The sequence below is a fragment of the Aulonocara stuartgranti genome, assembly GCF_965226115.1.
Source record: "Aulonocara stuartgranti genome assembly, chromosome: 10".
NCBI classification, from domain to species: domain Eukaryota; kingdom Metazoa; phylum Chordata; class Actinopteri; order Cichliformes; family Cichlidae; genus Aulonocara; species Aulonocara stuartgranti.
In genome coordinates, this window is record NC_138946.1 from 22,928,489 (window position 1) to 22,949,583 (window position 21,095).

Genomic DNA, 21,095 nt, shown 5'->3' on the forward strand with positions numbered 1-21,095 from the left:
CAAAATTACAATAGAACATCACAATAAAAAAAAATCCATTACAAATACAGAGTAGACCTAAAACATGGGCTAGCAGATGATGCCTGACTTTAGGCAGCTGTTATTTAAGACCATGTGTTTATACTGATGATTGTTATTACAGTGACTAAGAGAAAAAAGTCTGCTAATTTCACACGCAAAGTGCGCAGTACCACTGATACTACACTAATTCTGATATTGCACTAATGCATCATTTATGCAATCAACAGTTTTTGTTTAGAATATCCACGTTTTACTGTTCTCTGTATACTGCAGAGGTGGGTAAATATTGTTGAAGATTAGAAAAAATACTCTTTCTAAAAATAAGACTTTTGAAAATAAATCGACAGAATATTGTTGGTAAATAAAAGCATAACTATCCAACATGAGTTTTACACGCTCATTAAGACACATTAGTATGAGCAGCAGCTTCTTTTTTATGGTCTAAAACACGGAGCGTTAGAGGCTTAAACGACACTGCTGACTACTGGCTCAGGCTTGGCAGCTGGTTGCTACAATAACGAAAGAGTTCACCCAAACTCTTCTTTCCCATTCGCCCACATGTCATGTTGTTTTCTGTGCTCATGTTTGTACAAAGTCACCTAATTTCTATGTTTACAGCATGTGGTAGCAACTACTTCTAGATAAGTGGTAAAAGTGTAAAAAGCATGTTTTATACTTCACAAACTGTAATGCTGTGGGGATATATTCATTATTTTGGGGGGAAAGAATGAAATTAAAGTCCACTATTTTGCCATCAGTGCTGATAATTCCATGAAATTCCTGAAACTGCACCAAATTTGACTATAACTGATTTAATGGCTTCCTCAAATGTTCCCTGAAAGCAGTTTAAGCATCTGGTTCCTGCAGTTATGGACATGTGATAATTGATTAGCTAGTTAGTGATGGCTTAGCAAGTCGTAACTCAAAACAATGGAAGATTAGTGAATACAGCCATAATACTAAATTACTCTACACAGCGCTGTACTCATATTTATATGCACAGCGAAGGACAGAAGGACAATAAAGCAAGGAATGCTTTACCATTTGATTGACAAGTCATTAGCCAGGGAGAGTGTGGTGTCACCCAGTTACACAACGAAAACCGTCCCACACTCATGTCGTGTGGTTTAAAAAAACATGGCAATTTTTTTTTTAAAACATTGGGTGATTTCATGGTTGCTATGTCTATCTTTTGTATACAGTCTAAGATGTTATCTAGAAAGTGCCTTTTTGTGTTTTGATCAATCAAAATGAACTGCATTTACTACAAGAGTCAATATTCCTCCCACTTGTTAAGAGTTGTACTTTTTTTATTAGCAAACTGCTTTCCCCACAAATATGAGGTCACTGTTTGTTTCTAATTAAAAGTGATTAGCACTAAGATTAAAGGAGAACACTCTCATTATTTCTCATGTAAGTCTTTTAAAGGTTGTGGGGCTGGCTGCTTACCAAGCTTTTTCCTCGACTTAGCAAGTGCAGCACTATTAATGCTGATTAATAGCAGGCGATGTTCATGTCTTTTTATTCTATGAAGCTAACAATGAATGATGCTTCATAATAAAGGCAGCAATAATGCTGCAGGGCTTCATTATAAATACTTCCACAGTTTGACAGGAACACAGCGGACTAGTTATGTAAAAATACACTTGTTATTAAAGAAAAAAAAAGCTGTGATGTTCTGTGCCATCCATAGCCCACTCGAAGAGTATGACTGTGTGAACTGGTTCTATTAGACGCTGCCCACAGAGAGCATCACAGTAACTAAAATTCCCCTCCTCATACACCTCCTCATCCTCTCCCTCCTTCAGTGAATGGCAGCTTTGTTTAAGCTGTCAGGATCAATTATATCTTGCTCCCATAAACAAACATCATGGTGGAGAAATGGAAACGAGCAGCCCCTCCAGCCGCCCCCCAGAGGATGTGCCCTTCCAGTCTTTCCCCAAATCCCAAATGCTGGGTGTTTTCAATACGTGACCAACACAGTTACTTTGACTTGGCTTTCTGTTTGGGCACATTCACAGCTGAAATTGCAGGTTTTGGTGCAGGGGCTGGAGGGGGCCTCACCGAATCGTACACACTGGAGAACCTACAACAAAACGGGGGCATCACAATGAAGAAAATACCAGCACCGAAGAAAAAGCCACAATTTTGCTAGCATGACATGACCAAGAACAGAAAACAATATCACATAAATGGGTAGCTCACTTACAGGCTTTTGACTCTCTTTAGAAAAGCTCTGACGGCTCTAGCAATCCTTCTTATCCGCACCTGTCACCAAAATATCACAAAGGTCAGTGCAAACCAGCAATTTCTGCATCTTACATAGAATTACATGCGATTTTTACTAAGATATGTTTCTGTTTTGTTTGGTTTTAACTATTAATCAACTTTGCTGAATCATTTTCATTGAAATTTTTTTTAACATAAAATAAACTCACCTGCTGCTTTTTGTACAGCAAAGGAAGGGAGAAAACGGCGATCACAGCTGGACAGACAAATTATTCATGTAAATGACTGGACTGCTACTTTTAGAGCACTCTAGCTGAGCACTCTAAACACTTTCTACTACCAGCCACATTCATCCATTCACACACACATTTAGGCTCCACTTTCAATCTTTGTTTTTGAGAGCTTTGTCTAACATTCACACACACACACTTCAGTAGATGCATCAGAGGCAGCTCAGGGCTCAGTATCATGCTCAAGCATGCTTTAATATGCAGTGTTGAGGAGCCAAGGATCAATCTACCAACCTTCCAATCAGTAGATGACCCACTCTACCTCCTGGGCTTTATGTCACTTTAGCATTGCACAAAAATAATCTAATTGGTTCTAATGAAAACATTCTCCTACTTAAATAATTGGTGCAAACCAGTCATCTGAGGCGACTGATGGAGGCATGACTTCAAAAGGAACTTGAGGTTTGCAGTAAAAGTTATTCCTTAAATCTTAACCGTCATGTGCAAAGTGCTTTTTTCTGCCTAAACCCAGTCACACTTTAACTACTGAGATGATAGATCACTCATGAGTCTTACAAAGAGGAAGATACATTTGAAGGTGCTGGGAGCTTAATATATGTAGGTGGAGGAAAGAGACATGGAGGAAATTAGATACGTGTGTTAGCACAAAGCATAAGTATACAGCGGGTGCAACTTACCACTTATTACCAGGGTCAGTCCATTAGTTTGGATGCCAACATAGGTCAGCAGATACAGAAGCACAACAAACTGAGAGAAAGAGCACAGAAAAAGATTACTGAACAGTTTAATAGTTTAGTTTATTAACTGTAATTTGATTTGTGAATGATGCTGCTTTAATAAATGTCTCGCTGAGATTTAAAGCTGCTGAATGTAGTCTTGATCCCATGAGATTTTTAGCTGCTTTTAAGCAATATAGCCTGGATTAAAACAGTACAGCTGCTCAGAGCCCCACACGAGCGTGTGTGGTGTGTAGCTGCCACCAGGTGGCACCAAAGTCAAAAAGTCTTTTAATCTTGGCTTTGTGACATCTATACTATTGCTTTACCATCACACTCATACCTTAATAGAGTCAAATATGTTTTCAATGAAAATGAGCCGTTTGATTTCTGTGACAGCAAATGCGATCAGCAGCACCGTCTCCTCCACCAGCATCACCGTCTCCTTATTTGTCAGAGAGCTGTCGTAATCCAGACATGACCTAAGCACAGGATAACACATTTGTGAGAAAGTTCAACATGCTTCCAGAAAGCAGAGGAGCAGCATATTTAGCTGGAAAAGAAAAACCTGTGTGTGAACACTGATGGACTCACTGAAAGGGGTGAACCCCAGGGTTCCAGCGCAGGAGCTCCAGGAGCTTATAATAAAAACGGAGGGGGAAGGTGATGCACATGACACCCAGAAAGACGTTGGAGACCACAGTCACGGCACTAAGCTGGAACAAGCTGGCCAGACCGATTACCAGCCCTGTAAACACCACACCAGTCCTCCACATGTGGCGCCAGTACACCAGATCCACAACTGCAAAGCAATTAAGCACAAGACATCATCTTAAATGAGTGATGCACAGAGAGCGCGGTATATCTGAGTGAATATGCAACTGAAATGGGAAGTTGTTAAGCTTAAATTAGATACAGGCTAATGTTTCTTATACTTCATGACCTGACTGTGAAGCAGGGTTACCAAGAGTGGTAACATGACAGAAGGGTGTAGAGAAGTCGATAAAACTGGAGTGGAGATAAAACTAGCAACGAGGCAGTAAGTAGTTCAAAATGAGGAACGTACTGAAAACCCAGGAAAAGAACTTATCTATCTCTACTTATTTTAATCCCACAGAGGTCAGTTATGTTGTTGATAATTTTACTTCTTCACTGTGTAGGACTCTGGATATTGTAGCTCCTCTGAAAAAGACCTCCTACTATAACTCTCAAATCAAATATGCACCTTAAAGCAGATAACTCCAAAGCTGGAGAGTAAATAGGATCTCAGTAATTTAGAAGATTGTCATTTAGTCTGGAGAAATACTGCTGCTTTGTAAAAAAAAAAAAAAAAAAAAAAAAAAAGCCCTTCGTAAAGCTAGAAAACCTTACTGTTCATCACTGATTGAAGAACGTAAGAACAGCCCTAGGTTTCTCTTCATTAGTGTAGCCTGACTGACAAAAAGTCAGAGCACTGTTAAGCTAACCATTCCTTTAACATTAACATTAACATTATTTGAAGAATGTCAGTCAGGTTTCAGAGCTCATCACAGCACAGAAACAGCTTTAGTGAAGGTTACAAATGATCTTCTTATGGCCTCTGACAGTGGACTCATCTCTGTGCTTGTCCTGCTAGACCTTAGTGCAGCATTCGATACTGTCGACCATAATATCCTATTAGAGCGATTAGAACATGCTGTAGGTATTACAGGTACTGCACTGCAGTTGTTTGTATCATATATATCTATTAGACTCCAATTTGTGCATGTAAGTGGAGAGTCCTCTTCACACACTAAGGTCAATTATGGTGTTCCACAGGGTTCAGTGCTAGGACCAATTCTGTTTACATTATACATGCTTCCCCTAGGCAGCATCATTAGAAGACATAGCATACATTTTCACTGCTATGCAGATGACACCCAGCTCTATCTGTCCATGAAGCCAGATAACACACACCAATTAGTTAAACTGCAGGAATGTCTTAAAGACATAAAGACCTGGATGGCCACTAACTTTCTGCTTCTTAATTCAGATAAAACTGAGGTTATTGTACTCGGCCCAGAAAATCTTATACATATGGTATCTAACCAGATTCTTACTCTGGATGGCATTACCTTGGCCTCCAGTAACGCTGTGAGGAACCTTGGAGTCATTTTTGACCAGGACATGTCCTTCAACGCACATATTAAACAAATATGTAAGACTGCGTTCTTCCATTTGTGCAACATCTCTAAAATTAGAAATATCCTGTCTCAGAGTGACGCTGAAAAACTAGTTCATGCATTTATTACTTCCAGGCTGGACTACTGTAATTCATTATTATCAGGATGTCCAAAAAACTCACTGAAAAGCCTCCAGCTAATCCAAAATGCTGCAGCAAGAGTCCTGACAGGGACTAGAAAGAGAGAGCATATTTCTCCTGTTTTGGCTTCCCTTCATTGGCTTCCTGTTAAATCCAGAATTGAATTCAAAATCCTGCTCCTCACATACAAGGTCTTAAATAATCAGGCCCCATCTTATCTTAATGACCTTGTAGTACCATATCACCCTATTAGAGCACTTCGCTCTCACACTGCAGGCCTACTTGTTGTTCCTAGAGTATTTAAAAGTAGAATGGGAGGGAGAGCCTTCAGTTTTCAGGCCCCTCTTCTGTGGAACCAGCTTCCAGTTTGGATTCGGGAGACAGACACTATCTCTATTTTCAAGATTAGGCTTAAAACTTTCCTTTTTGCTAAAGCATATAGTTAAGGCTGGACCAGGTGACCCTGGATCCTCCCTTAGTTATGCTGCAATAGACGTAGGCTGCCGGGGGATTCCCATGATGCATTGAGTTTTTCCTTTCCAGTCACCTTTCTCACTCACTATGTGTTAATAGACCTCTCTGCATTGAATCATATCTGTTGTTAACCTCTGTCTCTCTTCCACAGCATGTCTTTATCCTGTCTTCCTTCTCTCACCCCAACCGGTCGCAGCAGATGGCCGCCCCTCCCTGAGCCTGGTTCTGCCGGAGGTTTCTTCCTGTTAAAAGGGAGTTTTTCCTTCCCACTATCGCCAAAGTGCTTGCTCATAGGGGGTCATATGATTGTTGGGTTTCTCTCTGTATCTATTATTGTACGATCTACTGTACAATATAAAGCGCCTTGAGGCGACTGTTGTTGCGATTTGGCGCTATATAAATAAAATTGAAATGAAATAAAAATGAAATACAAGATCTTGAATAATCAGGCCGTATCACCCCATTAGCTCTCAGACTGTGTGCTTACTTGTGGTTCCTACAGTATTTAGAAGTAGACGGAGAGACAGACGCCATCTCCACTTTTAAGATTGGGCTTAAAACTTTCCTTTTTGCTAAAGCACATAGTCAGTGCTGGATCAGGTGAACCTGAATCCTCCCGTAGTTATGCTGCAGTAGGTGTAGTCTGCTGGCGGATTCCCATGATGCATTGAGTATTTCTCCTTCAATCACAATTCTTACTCTCTTTTTGTTTATACAGCTCTCTGCATTTAATCATTACTTATTGTTAATCTCTGGCTCTCTTCCACAGCGTGTGTTTTGTCCTGTCTTCCTCCAGTCGCAGCAGATCGCTGCCCCTCCCTGAGCCTGGTTCTGCTGGAGGTTTCTTCTTGTTAAAAGGGAGTTTTTTTGCTTCCCACTGTTGTCAAAGCGCTTGCTCACCGGGGCTATATGATTGTTGGGGTTTTCCCTGTTTTCTTGGTATTACTGCAGGGTTACATTAGGGTTACCTTACAATATAAAGCGCCCTGAGGCTGTTGTTGTGATTTGGTGCCGTGTAAATAAAAATTAATTCATTCGGTTTTGAAAACATATGAGGTATACAAAAGATGCCATGTGCTACTTTTGCTAGTACAGTGAATGTTTTAAACTAAAGTTAAACAGATGCTATGAGTTGCTGTATCATATTCTCCCTTTTCTCTCTGATAAGTCCCACTGTGGATATTTGAACTGTTTTGAGCCATAAATAGAGACTGAGACTTTTTCACATGGTCTCATAAAAGTCATCTAAAATTCTCTCTACCACAACGACCACAGCCAGCGGGTGTTTGAAAAATGGACACATTGTTATTTAAAGTGTGGATAAGAAAGAGAAAAGGGTAACGAAGACAAATGACAAAACAATTTTACAGAAAATGAAGGACACCCTCACCTCGTTTCATGCCATGCCATGCTCCTTTATTAAAGGAGAAAATCTTTCTGAATGAATGCTGTTTTTAATGGGATCTGTACATGTCTGAAAGTAAATCATAAATCCTTAGATTAGACACTAGATCCTTACCCACCAACATTACACGAGCATCCTAACTGCAGCACAAATTTAAGATCATTTTATGATTAAAACAGATTATTTAAAAGCAGCAGAGTATTGCTGGTTTTCATAGTTGGGTTTCCTGAGAATTATAAAAGTAGATGTATTCTTATTCATTTATAAAAACAGAAACATTAATGCTGTCACACCAGTGAAGTCACTTCAAAGCTGGGCACAAGTACGCCCTCTCATTCTTATCCGAATAACTGGAGTTATGTGTTATCAGAAGTAAAACAGCCCTGACAAGACAGCATTTCTTATCTCCTATAACAATTTAAGCCTTTACAAATAAAACAAACTACATTCAGTCAGCAGTGGGCTCTCATTTAGCTCAATCCCATTCAGCCCATCTGTCGACCAAATGAAAGACACACTGGATTCAGTGTTTAACTTGCCATCCTGCCTGCATTCACACCTGCACAGCAGAGGGAAAGTAAATAAATTCCCTTCTTCTCCACCTGACAGCTGCACTCTGACCCCGTCTGCTCTCCTTCACTTTACTTAAAGCTGTCAATATTGATTTCCTTACGTTTGGTGGCCATTTCAGCGGCGGTCCTGCTTGCTCTCCTCTCTTTCTTGTGCTTCCACCGTTGGCTTGCACTCCAGGCTTTTTTTGGCCACCCCAGCTCCGTCAGCAATATAAGGCCCGGCTGGCCTAATTTTATCCTGTATTGGATTCACACACACTCAAATTGGGAACTTGAGACTTGAGCATGTACATGCCCCACAGCTTGTAGAGGCTAATGCTTCCTCAACCAGTTGGTGGCTGATTTGCACACAGAGGCCTTTCCATGCACGACAGACCATGACAGTTTTTTTTAACGTAAAATGATCATCAATCCAAACTGATAAGAAAACAACTAATGTTAGCAGGAAGCTAATGCCAAAAGCTGCGTGCTACAGCACTGACATCAAGCTGAATACATACAGTCACTGCAGTCACTTGCCACGTTTTACAGATAAGCAAGAAAGATGAGTTTCTCTATAGATTTATTATTCACTCTGCACAAATATCCCTCATGACACCTTCTGTGTGTCAGACCAAAACACGGAGCCAAACTCGCCTCGCCATCTGTATATTTAACACTTTCACTCACACCTTTAAAGCTCTAAAGATAACATAAGAACAACCTTATAAAAGAGGAAATCCATGTTAGAAAAGCACAGGCTCAGATGTATACTATAAAAGGGAGCTGTACTAACATTTGTATTTTAAAAAGCCATGATGTGTTTGCTGTACGGTATTTAGTACGAATTAAGGGTGTTATATAACTGTTATTCAACAACTGATATATTGCTAATTAATAGTGTCTAATACACTTATGAAAATAAAAGTATGTACTTTTTTTTGTATGCTCTTCTACATTTATGGTTGTAGAGGGCTATACTGACGTGTCCTATCCTAGCACTGTGGCTTCATATCAAAAGGATTCTTGCTGGACCCTTCTGAGTTGCATTAGGATGTTCTTCCTGTGCTTGTATGGCTCTCGACAGTTACTCTAGAGAGCCATGTAAGCAGAATAAGGGCATGTATGTTAGATTAACTGGTGATTCTACACTGATCATACATTCAATTCAGATTTATTTATATAATATAACTCCAAACCACAACAGCAGTCACCTCAAGGTGCTTTATACTGTAAAGTAAAGACCCAACAGCATCAAAGCGAAAACCCTAATGATCCGACGATCCCCTATGAGTGCAAGCACAATGGCAATGTTGTTCATGAAAACGAGATCTCTGCAGTGAAAATCTGACATTAGCGTGAAAAAAAGGATGGAGAGATAAAAACTGTTGATCAAGCCGAGGAACATCTAACACATCTATTCTGCCTCCTCTTGGCAGGTGGTGACAAAACAAACTAAGATGTTTATTTTTATGGCGTGTATCACTTTGACAAGTGGTTTTTACACCATCATGACTTATTAGGTGTTAAAAAAAAATCCTCCCTTCTTGTCTGATTGCAGCTTTACTAATATCTGTACCCAAGTCAGAGTAATGTGGAGAATTACACAGTGGTGATGTCACTGATGTTCACTGCACAGATGTAAGCTGTTGTTTGGGGAACGGGGCCAAACAAAAACAGCTGTAAGTCCTGTTATGGTGATTAATCATGAAAATAAAAATTGCAGTTTAAATGGCGAAGACACGCATATTTCTGCCTCTGTGATTATAAAACGCAGGAATTTTAAAAGTTTAAACAGTTTCAGTTTCTAAATAACATCAGAAAAAATAAGTAATAAAATAAACATTTCATTACTGAGCAGATATTGCAAAAAAATACAGTCTATCTCCCGCCTAAAGAATGAACGCAGCTTTGATTTCAGGAAAAAACACCTGTGGTTTGAAGTGTATGTACTATTATTGTGTTTAATAAACAAAAAGATAAGGACAATGTACGATCAGTTTAACAGGATCAACCTCCAACCTCTGTGTGTCTTCTTCAAACCATCTCACACTTTGTGCTGCGTGTCCGACAGTACTGTAATCCACAAGCCTATAATCCCGACCGATCAAAGGTTGAGATTAGGAAAGATGTGGGAGGGGCAGAGAGCTGCAGACAGGAGGATGGTGAGTGAGAGTGAGCGCAAACATGACAGTGGCAAAGCAAGCCAGGCAATGATTGGTGCGCACAAATAGCCAGCCAATCACAGCACGGGCAGGGAAAATAACAAGGCAAGGGAGAAGCTGGTGAAAGAGGGAAGAGCTATGAAAAAGCGAGGGAGAAGGTGAAATCTCAGCAGCACAGAGAAGAGGCCAAACAAGCAGGAGCGGAAGGATGATCGGAGGTGAAAGCGCTGATCAGTGAGGTCTCCAGAGAGGGAGAGGAGAAGAAAGAGATGAGCAGCAAGAGGGGGGTAAGCAGCCAGCACACACAACATCCATCAGCTCAGGCAGCCATGCTCTGAGCCCTGGAGCAGCAGGGCTACGCAGACACTGCACAGGCCCCACATCAGGCCTATAGCTCAGCCCTCCATCCCGGCCAGCAACACCGGGGCAGGGACAAGACAAGATTCCCTTCACAACACCTGTGCATAAAAGCCATGAGGACAGCCAGGAAGGGCAGTGTAGAGATGCCTGCGTTTGTGCGCCAGCTGGTGAAAGAAACAGAAAAGAGGGTCAGCTCTTTCTTCAAAGGGGGCCGTGGAGGAACAGCAGAAGGAGAGCAGCAAGGGGAGGGGGAGAAGGAGGAGGTCATCCCCAGCCCCTACCTAGACCGGCCAGTCCTGGACAAGCTCACAGAGGAGGGCTGCGCCCGCTGGGGCCTCACCTATGCCCTAGGAAGTATGCAGGGCTGGAGGGCCAACATGGAGGACTTCCACAACTGTGTGCCACAGCTGGGTGGAGAGCTAGCTGACTGGAGCTTCTTTGCAGTGTTCGATGGCCATGCAGGCAGCACGGTGGCTCAGTACTGCTCCCAACACCTTCTGGGTCACATCCTGGCTACGGGTGAGAGATCTGTTCAGTGACACCTGACAGTGTGTGTGTGTGTGTGTGTGTGTGTGTGTGTGGGTGTGTGTGTGGGTGTTATCTTATAAGGATATTATTTTATGAGATATTCAGAATTTTAAACAGGCTGGTGATTTTCCTTTGTTATTAGTCATCAATATGATGACTGCTATAGCTGCTGGGTTCAGAAAATACTGTTTGTGCTCACAGATGGAATAGGACCAGAAGATGACCCGCCAAAAGTGAAAGGGGCCATCGAAGAGGGCTTCCTCCAGACAGACAAGCACCTGCACTCTGTGGCCCGTCGAGAGGGCTGGGAGAGGGGTGGCACCACTGTGGTGGCCACTCTCATTTCGCCATATTACATCTACTTTGCCAACTGCGGTGACTCAAGGGCCATGCTGTGCCGGTCTGGGCAGGTCTGCTTCTCCACTGAGGACCACAAACCTTACAGCCCTCTGGAGAAAGAACGTATTGAGAGCGCGGGTGGCTCCGTGTCCCTCCAACGGATCAACGGCTCCTTGGCAGTGTCACGCGCTCTGGGAGACTTCGGCTACAAGGGGGCAGAGAACCGGACCCCGAGCCAGCAGATGGTTTCACCTGAGCCAGAAGTGTGTGTGGTGGAGCGCTCGCCGGCAGATGAATTCCTGGTGCTCGCCTGTGATGGCGTGTGGGACACCATCAGCAACGAGGAGCTGTGCGCCTTCATCCACAACCGGCTGCGTGTCTGCACCGACCTGAGGGACGTCTGCACTCAGGTCATTGACCTCTGCCTCTATAAGGTCAGCACTGTTACACATACTTACTGCATGCACTTGTGTTGCTGTTCAGTAGTCTGAATAACAAATCCTTTCAACTGATTAAAAACACAATTTCAGTTTCAAGCTGAGTTACATAATTTTTAATCAGCTTTGAATTTTATGGCTTCTAATCAAGTAAAGTAATCTACTACAAGACTGACTGTGTTTTTAAACAAAGACATAATGGACTGGATATTCATTTTGATATAAGGTAATGGGCTCTGCTTCCTCTTTTAAAGATAACCCTTTAAAAGTTCTGAGGTTGTAAAGGGTGCAGAGTCACACGTGGAAATATTTTCCTACTACATAAATGTTCATCTCTGCAACTAAAAACTTATCTTGAGGTAAAACTGTTTTAAATCAAAAATAAGCACGAAGTCACCATTAAAGTTTGGCCCATGTTGGTCCTGAGAACCCACTGAGTTTTAGGAAAAAACACGAGATAAAACAGAAGCAGACTAAGTGAACTTCCTCACTAATTCTATAGCACATGCAGCATATTTGTGAAAGGTGCTCCAAAGTCAATAAACACATCCATATATGGAAGCTTAGAATATAAAAGTTTTTTTTTAAATCCATAGATAAGTAATGTTCTTCTTAGAGTGTGCTAATGTAAGCTCTCAGGGTCACTTTCTCATGGAGCTGAGGGGAGCTGCAGAGTGAGATGACAACTGAGGCCCGAGCAGAGGCACCTACAAGACGTGCGCCTTTTGTTAAATGTCTTGTTTTCTTCTTAGTTTAAAATGTCATGCCAGTCCTGTGTGGTTAAATGTGGCTTTTCCTGATCCTTTTCAGCAAGTTCTGCCATACGTATCAATCCATTTACAGCCTACAATTTAAAATGAACAGGATCTTTGGCTGAAATGGCAAAAGTTAAAAATTTAAAAAGCAAGACTGACCTCAGCTTAAGCTTTGGTTTAGTCTCACTGAGACTGCCGCTGCTGTTCATGGTACAACAGACTATCAGACAGCCTTAAAATAGACTGCAGGGGTGTCGGAACAGGTTACATCGCATTATTCAGGGTTCCCATGAGGCCTAATTACCGACACTCTCGCTCAGAGATTTTACAGAATGTTACAGGAATGTAACGAAAGAAAGTAGATATTGGATTAAAATTACATGGCAGATTACAAGCACAGAAACACATTAAGATAAACTTGAGCCACATGTGCACTCTGTTGGGTCCTCATATCACGCTTGTGTAACAGTGCTTCAGCTTGGATGTGCACAATGACCTCAAAATGTCATGCCTTCTTCCGCACTCCATTTCCATTTTGCAGCTCCCCTGAGTCTGTGTGACATTGGAGTGCAAACGCTGATGTGAAAAAAAAAAAAAGATCTATTTGTAAAACTGCTCAAGTGGGATGTTTCGTGAGTTGACATTTGTAAGGTCAGCCATCATTACTCACCTCTGCTGATGCCGTTTTGTTCCACAGGGCAGCTTGGACAACATCAGCATCATCTTGCTGTGCTTCCCTGGAGCCCCCCAGCTGTCAACAGAGGCATTACACCAGGAGGCTGAGCTGGAGGACCTGCTAGAGTCCAAGGTGGCAGGTGTGTGGGTAAAGATGCTTTGCAAAGGACAGTGACAACCTTCATATTAGCAACCTGGAGTCTGTTTTTGCCATGGTGTAATGTTTCAATTCTCTTTGGTGTTTCAATGGTTTGCAAAAAAAAAAGTTTGAACGATTTGTTAATCAATGTTGTTTTTCCAAGATAATTATTTAAATGATTTCTGACATCACGTGTCTTGGGTAAAAAACAAAAGTAAAACACCAAATCTGTGATTCTTGCCATGAACCTATTTACTTGTGAACACGGGCACTATCATTTATTCTGAGTAAGTCCCACATTTACCCTAGTGTGGTAAATACTCATTAGAAATCCTGATGTGTATTGATCCACAGCTGAAAATAGTCCTAAAAACTCTGCTCTTTACAGACTTTTGCCTAAATCTAAAGTGTCCAGTGTATATTAGAAGGAAACTCTCTAAAAATGCATCTTTCTTTTTAATCAGAGATTTATGATGAGCTGTGTGCCAGAGGGGAAGAGCCTGAGCTGCTGTCCGTCCTCACAGTTCTTGCATCCACTGTCATCCCTGGATTACCACCAGGTGGAGGCATACAGAGCAAGTAAGACACAAATGAGCATCTATGTGCATTTGTGCATGTAAACCACGTTCTGCTGGATGCAATAGTGATTACATTGTGTTACTTCTGTGTGTTACAGGAGGAACTGCATTATCTCTGCTTACTATCAACAACGTGATGCGCACAAGCCCATGATACCAAATGTGAGTGACAGTTACAATTAGGTCCATACGTTTTTGGACAATGAGACTTTTTTTTTGATAGTTTTTCCTCTCTGCACCAACGCAGTGGATTTTAAATCAAACAGTAGAGATATGATTGTAATGTTTCTTCAGCTTTAATTAAAGAGGCTTTACAACAGGATTTACAATAATGTGCAAACCACTGGTTACAGTCAAAAACAAGAATGCAGGATTAGACTTTGCCCAAAAAACACGGTTCTGTAAAAAAAAGAAATGTGTTATGGCATGGGCCTGTAAGGCTGCCAGTGGAACTGGGTTATTAGTGTTTATTGATGATGTGACTGCTGATAGAAGCAGCGGGATGAACTGTGAGAGTACAAAGCTGTACTCTCAGCTCAGGTTCAGCCAAATGCTGCAAATCTGATCAGGCAGCACTTCACAGTGCAAAAAGATAAGGACCTAAAGCATTGTGCAAAGGCAACCCAAGAGTTTCCTAAAGCACAGAAAAGGAATATTTTTCAATGGCCAATTCAGTCAACTGATCTCACTGGGACAGAGCATGCTTTTACTAAAGTGACTGAAGACAATAGTGATGGCAGAAAGACCCACAGTCAAGCTGCAAGTGAAGGCAACTGCAGTAAAGGTTTGGAAGAGCATCTCAAGGGAGGAAAGAGCATTTATTGGTGTCAGGGGCCTCTCTGTCTACAACCAAGCAAAGGATTTTTACCTGAGTCATAAAAACAATCCTCATATGCACATTTATGGTAAAACCATGTCTGCACAGTCAATGCAAACTTTTTTGATAAACCCCTTGAATTAAAGCTGAAAGGCTGCACTGTAATTATATCTTGATTGGTTGATGTAAATATCCACTGTCATGATGTAGAAAGGCAAAAAAACAACTAATGGACCTAACAATACAAGTAAAAAGACATTGTTATTACACAGTGAGCTCACTCTTTGTTACTTTATCTGTCTGTCTGTTCAGGGTCTGGGAGGCTCTTGAGAAGGCCAAGGGATTTAGATTTTGTCTCCAAAGTTCCTCAAAGGAAAGGGACTGTAATAAATGTGAATATTAAACCTGTTTTTTTTTTTCATGTGTGCAGTTTCACAACAAGACAATGGTGTTTGTTAGCAGCACCATCTTGTCATGACAAAAAAAATGCAAAAACAGATCTAGTAAAGCCTGATACTTTATATTTATACAAGAAAGATATTTTGTAAAAATGACTCAGAGACACTGACCCAGCAACCAAACCTCAACCTCAATAAACAGAAAGTGCAGATGACAAATTGAACTGAATAACAACCAACTGTGGCATAGTTCGTTTTCATTGGATAAAATAAGAAAGATTAGTACATGCAGGGTTGCATTTTGAAAATTATGATTTAAGACTGTACATATGTGTGTGTGCATGTGTGTGTGCGTATTAAAGAATGAACAGGTTTACCTTTCCTCTTCAGGAAACATTGTCACCATTAAATAAAACCTAGCATGCAGCTAACATGTGTCCATTTGTTGTGACAGGAAATGCTAGTAGTTCATGAGACAGCTCGTGGGGATGCGCACAATCTTTTTCCCTCGTTGCTGTGAGTGAAAGGCAAATAAACTCATTAGATATCTGACTACTCACAATTCATGTCACGGGATCTAAAAACGTTTTTGACAAAGTGTTTTACATTTTCAAAAACAAGAACAAAATATGTCAAATTTGAAATACCTTACAAATGGAACTAAAAGTCTCCCCCCTAAAATGCATCCCGCTGTGATTACTGTCTAAATTTACATGAATGCGTTCAGCATGTACACAATTTGCAATTCTTTCTAAACATATATTATTTCTAAACACATTCAAAGGTAAAGTTTACATGAAATGGGATTTTCTCCATGAACTGATGCCTTATTCCCCTTTTTTACAGCTGACAAAACAAACAGCACCAGAGCGGGTCAGTTTCTGGATGAGTTATTTTACTGCTTACTGCATTGTAACATTACGTCAGCGAGTCATTTTCTGTGTTACATTAAGGAAATTACATTAAGTGTCACTATTGTTTTAAATCTAAATAAAGAATATTTGTCTGATGACTTGCTGTGCTCGTTTCTTAAATAATTCATTTTGAACACAGTGAAGACAAAGTATGAGCGGCGACTGCCGAAAATGGGTGATTATGATTTCTATGGAAGTTTTTAACCTCACACTCATCATCTACTCACAAAAACCCTCCTTATAAATGAATGAATTACAAACGGCTTTTGTTGCATAGTAAAGGATTTCATCTAGTTACCTAAATCTTTCTCTCTGCTCTGCTGACGTGATCCTGTGACTATCTGCAAAGCCCTCGTTGACATAAGGACGTCCTCTAAGAGTCATGTTTCATTAGATCTCAATTGAAAACCCTGGATCTCTTTCATGATTACTCTGAATTTCAATGACGTCCAATTGAAAAATGTCTTTCTTGGTGCTTCTGAGCTCCTGCAGTTTGTTTGAGAAGCTCTGTTTAAATACAAATCATATTTGAACTGTTTTATATATGCAGCTAGTTATCTAAGAGGAGATATTTTGGTTTCTACGTTCACTAACCACCTTATGTACAACGTTGTCTTCTGAGGAGCTCAGGGAGGGGGACATGTGCAGTGTCCTTAAATCAGCAGTCCTCTTTAAGTGCTCCTTCAAAGCTTCTCTCATCTGATTGCGTTTCTGTGAGTCAGTCACTTCAGGACATCAAACCCCTCTTCAAATGATGCTGAAGTCTTTAACACATATTTGTCCTTTAACTTCCTCTTTCACCTCACCAAACAGCGTATGAACAATTATTTGCTGTCTACAGTCTGCTTTTCAGAATATTCTATTCTTGGATATTTTTTAATACAGAACAAATTACTCATAATAAAAAAACAATCCTAAGGAAATGTAAGGCTTAAATATAGAGAACCCAAAGAACAATTGAGGTGTTGTTATGATGCTATCTATCCACACTGGTTTCCTGTAAGCGATTATTCATAATCCCCAGTGCTCCCACACCACCAGAGAAACCATTCTGATGGCTGTAGCTCTGCCGCGGGCCCTGGTGAGCTGTTTCACTCAGCTGTTTCTGCAGCAGTGCCAGAGACACCTTGTTGGACACCATGAACTCATTCACTGAGATCATCTCCCCTGACAAACGACGCCCCACTTGTACTTCAGCCAACGCGCCCGCATCCGTCTCGCTGTCGCACACAGTCTCAACCGAGCCGTCTGTGTAGCGGTGGTGGGATGAGATGGGCTGCACGGCGTTGCGTTTGATGCGTTTTGGCCTAAAGTGTGCCAGTTGACGCAGTTGACGCCTCTGTTTGTGATTTTTGTTGTGGAGACAGGGGCAGCAGAGCCACCAGCAGCCAGGGGTGGAGCAGGAACAGAGCTGATGCTTCCCTGAGCAGACCAGCTTTCCCAGGATCCAGTTGAGAGTCTGCTTGATGACGATAGAAATGACGTTGAAAAGTGAGTAGATGCAACAAACCCCCATTAAGATGAAAAGGCAGTTTCCAAACCGGTAGGCCTCCTGAGATTCGTACTGCTGCCTCTGGCTGCTCACCAGGTCCCCGAAGCCAATGGTGCTGAAGGCCACGAAGCAAAAGTACAGAGAGTCCACGTAGCTCCAGTTCTCCATGGAGCTGTACAGAGTGGAGGCACTGCAAGCAATCACAACAGATGCTATCCCTAAGATCAGCATCACGTAATAGACGGATGGCTTCCATCCTTCCAGACTGTCCTCTTCACCAGATGACTCCTCCCTGCTCGACACCACCCCAACTCCAGCACACCTCAGCCGACGCTCATGACACCAGCGCATGATGTAAGCTAACATGGTGATGATCCTCTCCAGGAAGAGGTTAAAAAAGAGGATAGTGGCAGCACAGCCAATGAGACCATAGAAGATTAGGAATATTTTTCCTGCTATGGTTGCTGGTGTGGTCATGCCAAAACCTTAGAGAGAAAACACAAAATACAAGGTTAAATAAATGATCACAGCCGTGAGCAACATTCCAAAACTGAAGAAAAATCTGGAAAAAAAGTTAAGTGGAGACTTACCAATAGTGGAGACCACTGTGCCCACAAAGTAGAAAGCTCCAGAAAAGTCCCAGCGTGGCCTTAATGCGTCCACCCTGATGCCAGCTCCGTTTGCCTCCTCATACTGCCTCAGCAGAGTGTGCAGGGCGCCCAGGTTGACCCTGTATCTCCTGGTGAAGTTGTCCAGCTGCTGTTTCCACAGGAGGCGTGCGCGGAGCTCAAATGGGTGTTCCAAGGCTGAGAAGATGGCAGCTCCGCACAATAAGTAGAGCAGGATGAGTCCGGCCAGCAGGCAAAAACGAGCATTGTCCTCTTTCATGGGCGCTCTGGGGCAGCAGCAGCAGCTACCTGCAGCCCTCCTCTTAGCCATGAGCACAGCAGCAGCAGCGGCGGCACAGAGACACCACTGATACAACATGCACCGCCTCTGCCGGCGCTGCCAAGTCACAGACTCACCGTGCGTGTTACATGCATCAACAGGCACAAATATACATGCACTAGCAGAATGAAACTTCTGGTTTAAACACGCATGCATACATTTGGCTCTAACATCTCACAGGCAAGCTTTCTGAAGAAGTTTTTGAGGACAGGTTGATCGTTTTGTTGAAAAAATTTCACATCAGACGAAATATCTGTAATAAAATGAGCAAAAAAATAACAATGCAGATGCAGATTAGTCAGATGCGGTTGCAAAATCTTAAGTTTAATAGGTTCCTTTAACATGACAAATTGTCAGAAAACACTTCTTGTAAGTAGCAGTTTATGTCTTATAATCCACATAACATAAAATACTGAATGTTTAAAGTAAATAAAAACCACAGTACCTGGTCTCGCTGGCAGCACCGTTCACTTAAGCGCTGCAGATCTGCGTGTGCTCATTCCATGGATGTTCTGAACAATGACCAGCCAAAGGAAGCCTCTTGATTTTGTATCTGTGTGTGTGTGTGTGTGTGTGTGTGTGTGTGTGTGTGTGTGTGTGTGTGTGTGTGTGCAGAGACACTGTCTGATGTTTCATCTGTCAAACACTCACATCATCATCCCTCTTCTCACCGCCTCCTCCTCCGAGCACACCCTGATTGGTGCAGTCAACTCTTCATTTGTAAAAGTGCTTTTTTTTCTTTTCTGTCATCAAACACCAGTTTAACATTAAAAAAAACCTCACGTTTGCGTCAAATAACTGATCGTGTGGTCATTTCCTTTCATCAAAGCATGGGACAAGAATTTCTTCTGATAAAGTAAAACTAACATTAACCTCTTAAGCCCCAAGCCTAACTGATCTGCGGCCTTTTGCCCCTGCATCAGGGGGCGTTGGGGCTTAAGAGGTTAAAAAAAACATTGTAGTAACAGGATTAGAAGCTTGCAAGTTCTGCTGAATTAATCAAAGTGGGCAAATTTTAGTTTCCCCTGCTTTCTTGTTGCCAGTGCTCAGGTGCCATTTCCACACCCACTTAGAGTGCTTTTTTGTTATCGCTGCAGACTGTGTGGGAGGATTTGTTGAGCATGGCTATCGGTTCCTCTGTCTGTTCGTTCCTTTAATCTTGTCTGGTGCTGCAGGTAAGGGCATGGGGTTCCCCGCGCCTGCCGACTAATGGCTGAATGTCAGCAGCAGGCAGGTGTGGAAAACAGACAGTCCATCTGCCTTGTCACGCAGAAAAGCAGCAAAGCAGCAAACCAACAATTTCTCTTGATGCTGGTGTTTCAAACGATAAAAAGCAAGATTTAAGGCAATCAGCTTTCACAAGCAAACAAGACGTAAAAGATCACATTTGTGGAAACTTGATCATTTTTTATTGATGTGAAATACTTAAAAGTGCATAAAATACTAACTACTTGCTTAGCTTTAAAAAGATAGAAGTGAAAAACGAAACATAGTGCTGACAACAATGCAACAAATAATCATCTACAGAAACAGTGACCCTGCTAACACAGTGATTTTCAGCTGGGGTAAGGTTGACTGTGTTCTCTCTTGGCTTTTCTTGTCTCTGTCCTCTCTCCTCCTGCCTTGGGCCCATGAATGTATTTCAGTAAACCTTGTTGAAGTAGATTTCCAATTCCTAAACTATAATAAACCTCCTCTGGTCTCTGTCCATCGGGACAGCAGGCCTGCTAGAGAGGCAATCATTGAGGATGCACAGATGTATCTTTTGCATTAGTATTTTTACCTGAAACATATAGAAGGAACACTGTATACAGCTGAAATTTACAAACTGTGGAGGGCAGATGGGGTCTTCAATCAGCTAGTCTTTTGTATGCACACATTCATTCGGGTATTTTAGATGATTTATTATGTGATCAAACATTCTGACCTTCACTGTCTGTGTGTGTTTTACTCTTGTTGTGATTATGACTAATTAATGTAACTGTTACTTATAATATGTATGTAACTTTGTAATTTTAACATGTTGTCGCCTCTTGGCCAGGACTCCCTTGAAAAAGAGGTTTTTAATCTCAATGGGACTTTTCCTGGTTAAATAAAGGTTAATAATAATAATAATTCTTTTTTTTTTTAAAGTCTAACACTGTTGTACCTCATAAATCAGATCTGAAAATGCAGCTGGTTAAATTCATGGCGCGATCGTGACACACACATCAAACTGAGGATGTCTCATCTTTCTAACTGCTTGTTGTGTTGACTCCTCTCTCTTCATGTCGCTACCTCAGCAGAGTGAAGCTGACCCCCCACCCACTTACCTCTCCTCCTCCACTCTTACCACTAATGGGAGGGACTAAGATGCCAGGGGAGGAGTCTAGGAGAGGAATCAAAGACGTCCAACTGCCAGCAGGATTTAATGTTACAGTAATGTAATGCGCAAGTTTGGCTGGCACTGGCACACCATCCAGATTTACTTTACAGGTTTACACACAACCAAGTCAGTAGTACAGTGGGAACATTTTCCAGCATGTAGCCAATCAAAATAAATAAATGTCAATAAAAATATTGAACTTTAAAAAAAAAGTGCAAAAAATGCAGCTAAAGCTATCTTGCTGGATCTTAAGGGCC

At 41.7% G+C, this 21,095-nt stretch overlaps 3 protein-coding genes across 4 annotated transcripts; 1 reads left to right on the forward strand and 2 right to left on the reverse strand.

The window, feature by feature from the left end:
• Window positions 1-11: 11 nt before the first annotated feature.
• Window positions 12-8,117, reverse strand: rtn2b (reticulon 2b). Its single transcript, XM_082548762.1, has 7 exons — window positions 8,051-8,117; window positions 3,812-4,019; window positions 3,561-3,699; window positions 3,179-3,248; window positions 2,460-2,506; window positions 2,231-2,289; window positions 12-2,107 (listed from the first exon to the last, which is right to left on the reverse strand). Exons 1-7 carry the CDS (start codon window positions 8,061-8,063, stop codon window positions 2,005-2,007), a joined length of 639 nt encoding a protein of 212 aa, XP_082404888.1. The 5' UTR covers window positions 8,064-8,117; the 3' UTR covers window positions 12-2,004.
• A 2,051-nt stretch (window positions 8,118-10,168) lies between these two features.
• ppm1nb (protein phosphatase, Mg2+/Mn2+ dependent, 1Nb (putative)) lies at window positions 10,169-16,131 on the forward strand. 2 transcript variants are annotated; one of them, XM_082548748.1, is made up of 6 exons: window positions 10,169-10,972; window positions 11,183-11,754; window positions 13,210-13,327; window positions 13,791-13,905; window positions 14,003-14,066; window positions 15,034-16,131. In XM_082548748.1, exons 1-6 carry the CDS (start codon window positions 10,567-10,569, stop codon window positions 15,049-15,051), a joined length of 1,293 nt encoding a protein of 430 aa, XP_082404874.1. In that variant the 5' UTR covers window positions 10,169-10,566; the 3' UTR covers window positions 15,052-16,131. The 2 variants fall into 2 exon arrangements, with proteins under 2 accessions (XP_082404874.1, XP_082404873.1); XM_082548747.1 differs by having other exon boundaries at window positions 14,003-16,131.
• Window positions 16,132-17,009: 878 nt separating this feature from the next.
• Window positions 17,010-18,629, reverse strand: LOC309715542 (potassium channel subfamily K member 13-like; the record flags this gene model as incomplete). The annotated part of the gene is made up of 2 exons (XM_082548746.1): window positions 17,010-18,010; window positions 18,116-18,629. The coding sequence occupies 2 exons, from the start codon at window positions 18,627-18,629 to the stop codon at window positions 17,010-17,012; spliced, it is 1,515 nt and encodes a 504-aa protein (XP_082404872.1).
• Window positions 18,630-21,095: the final 2,466 nt, after the last annotated feature.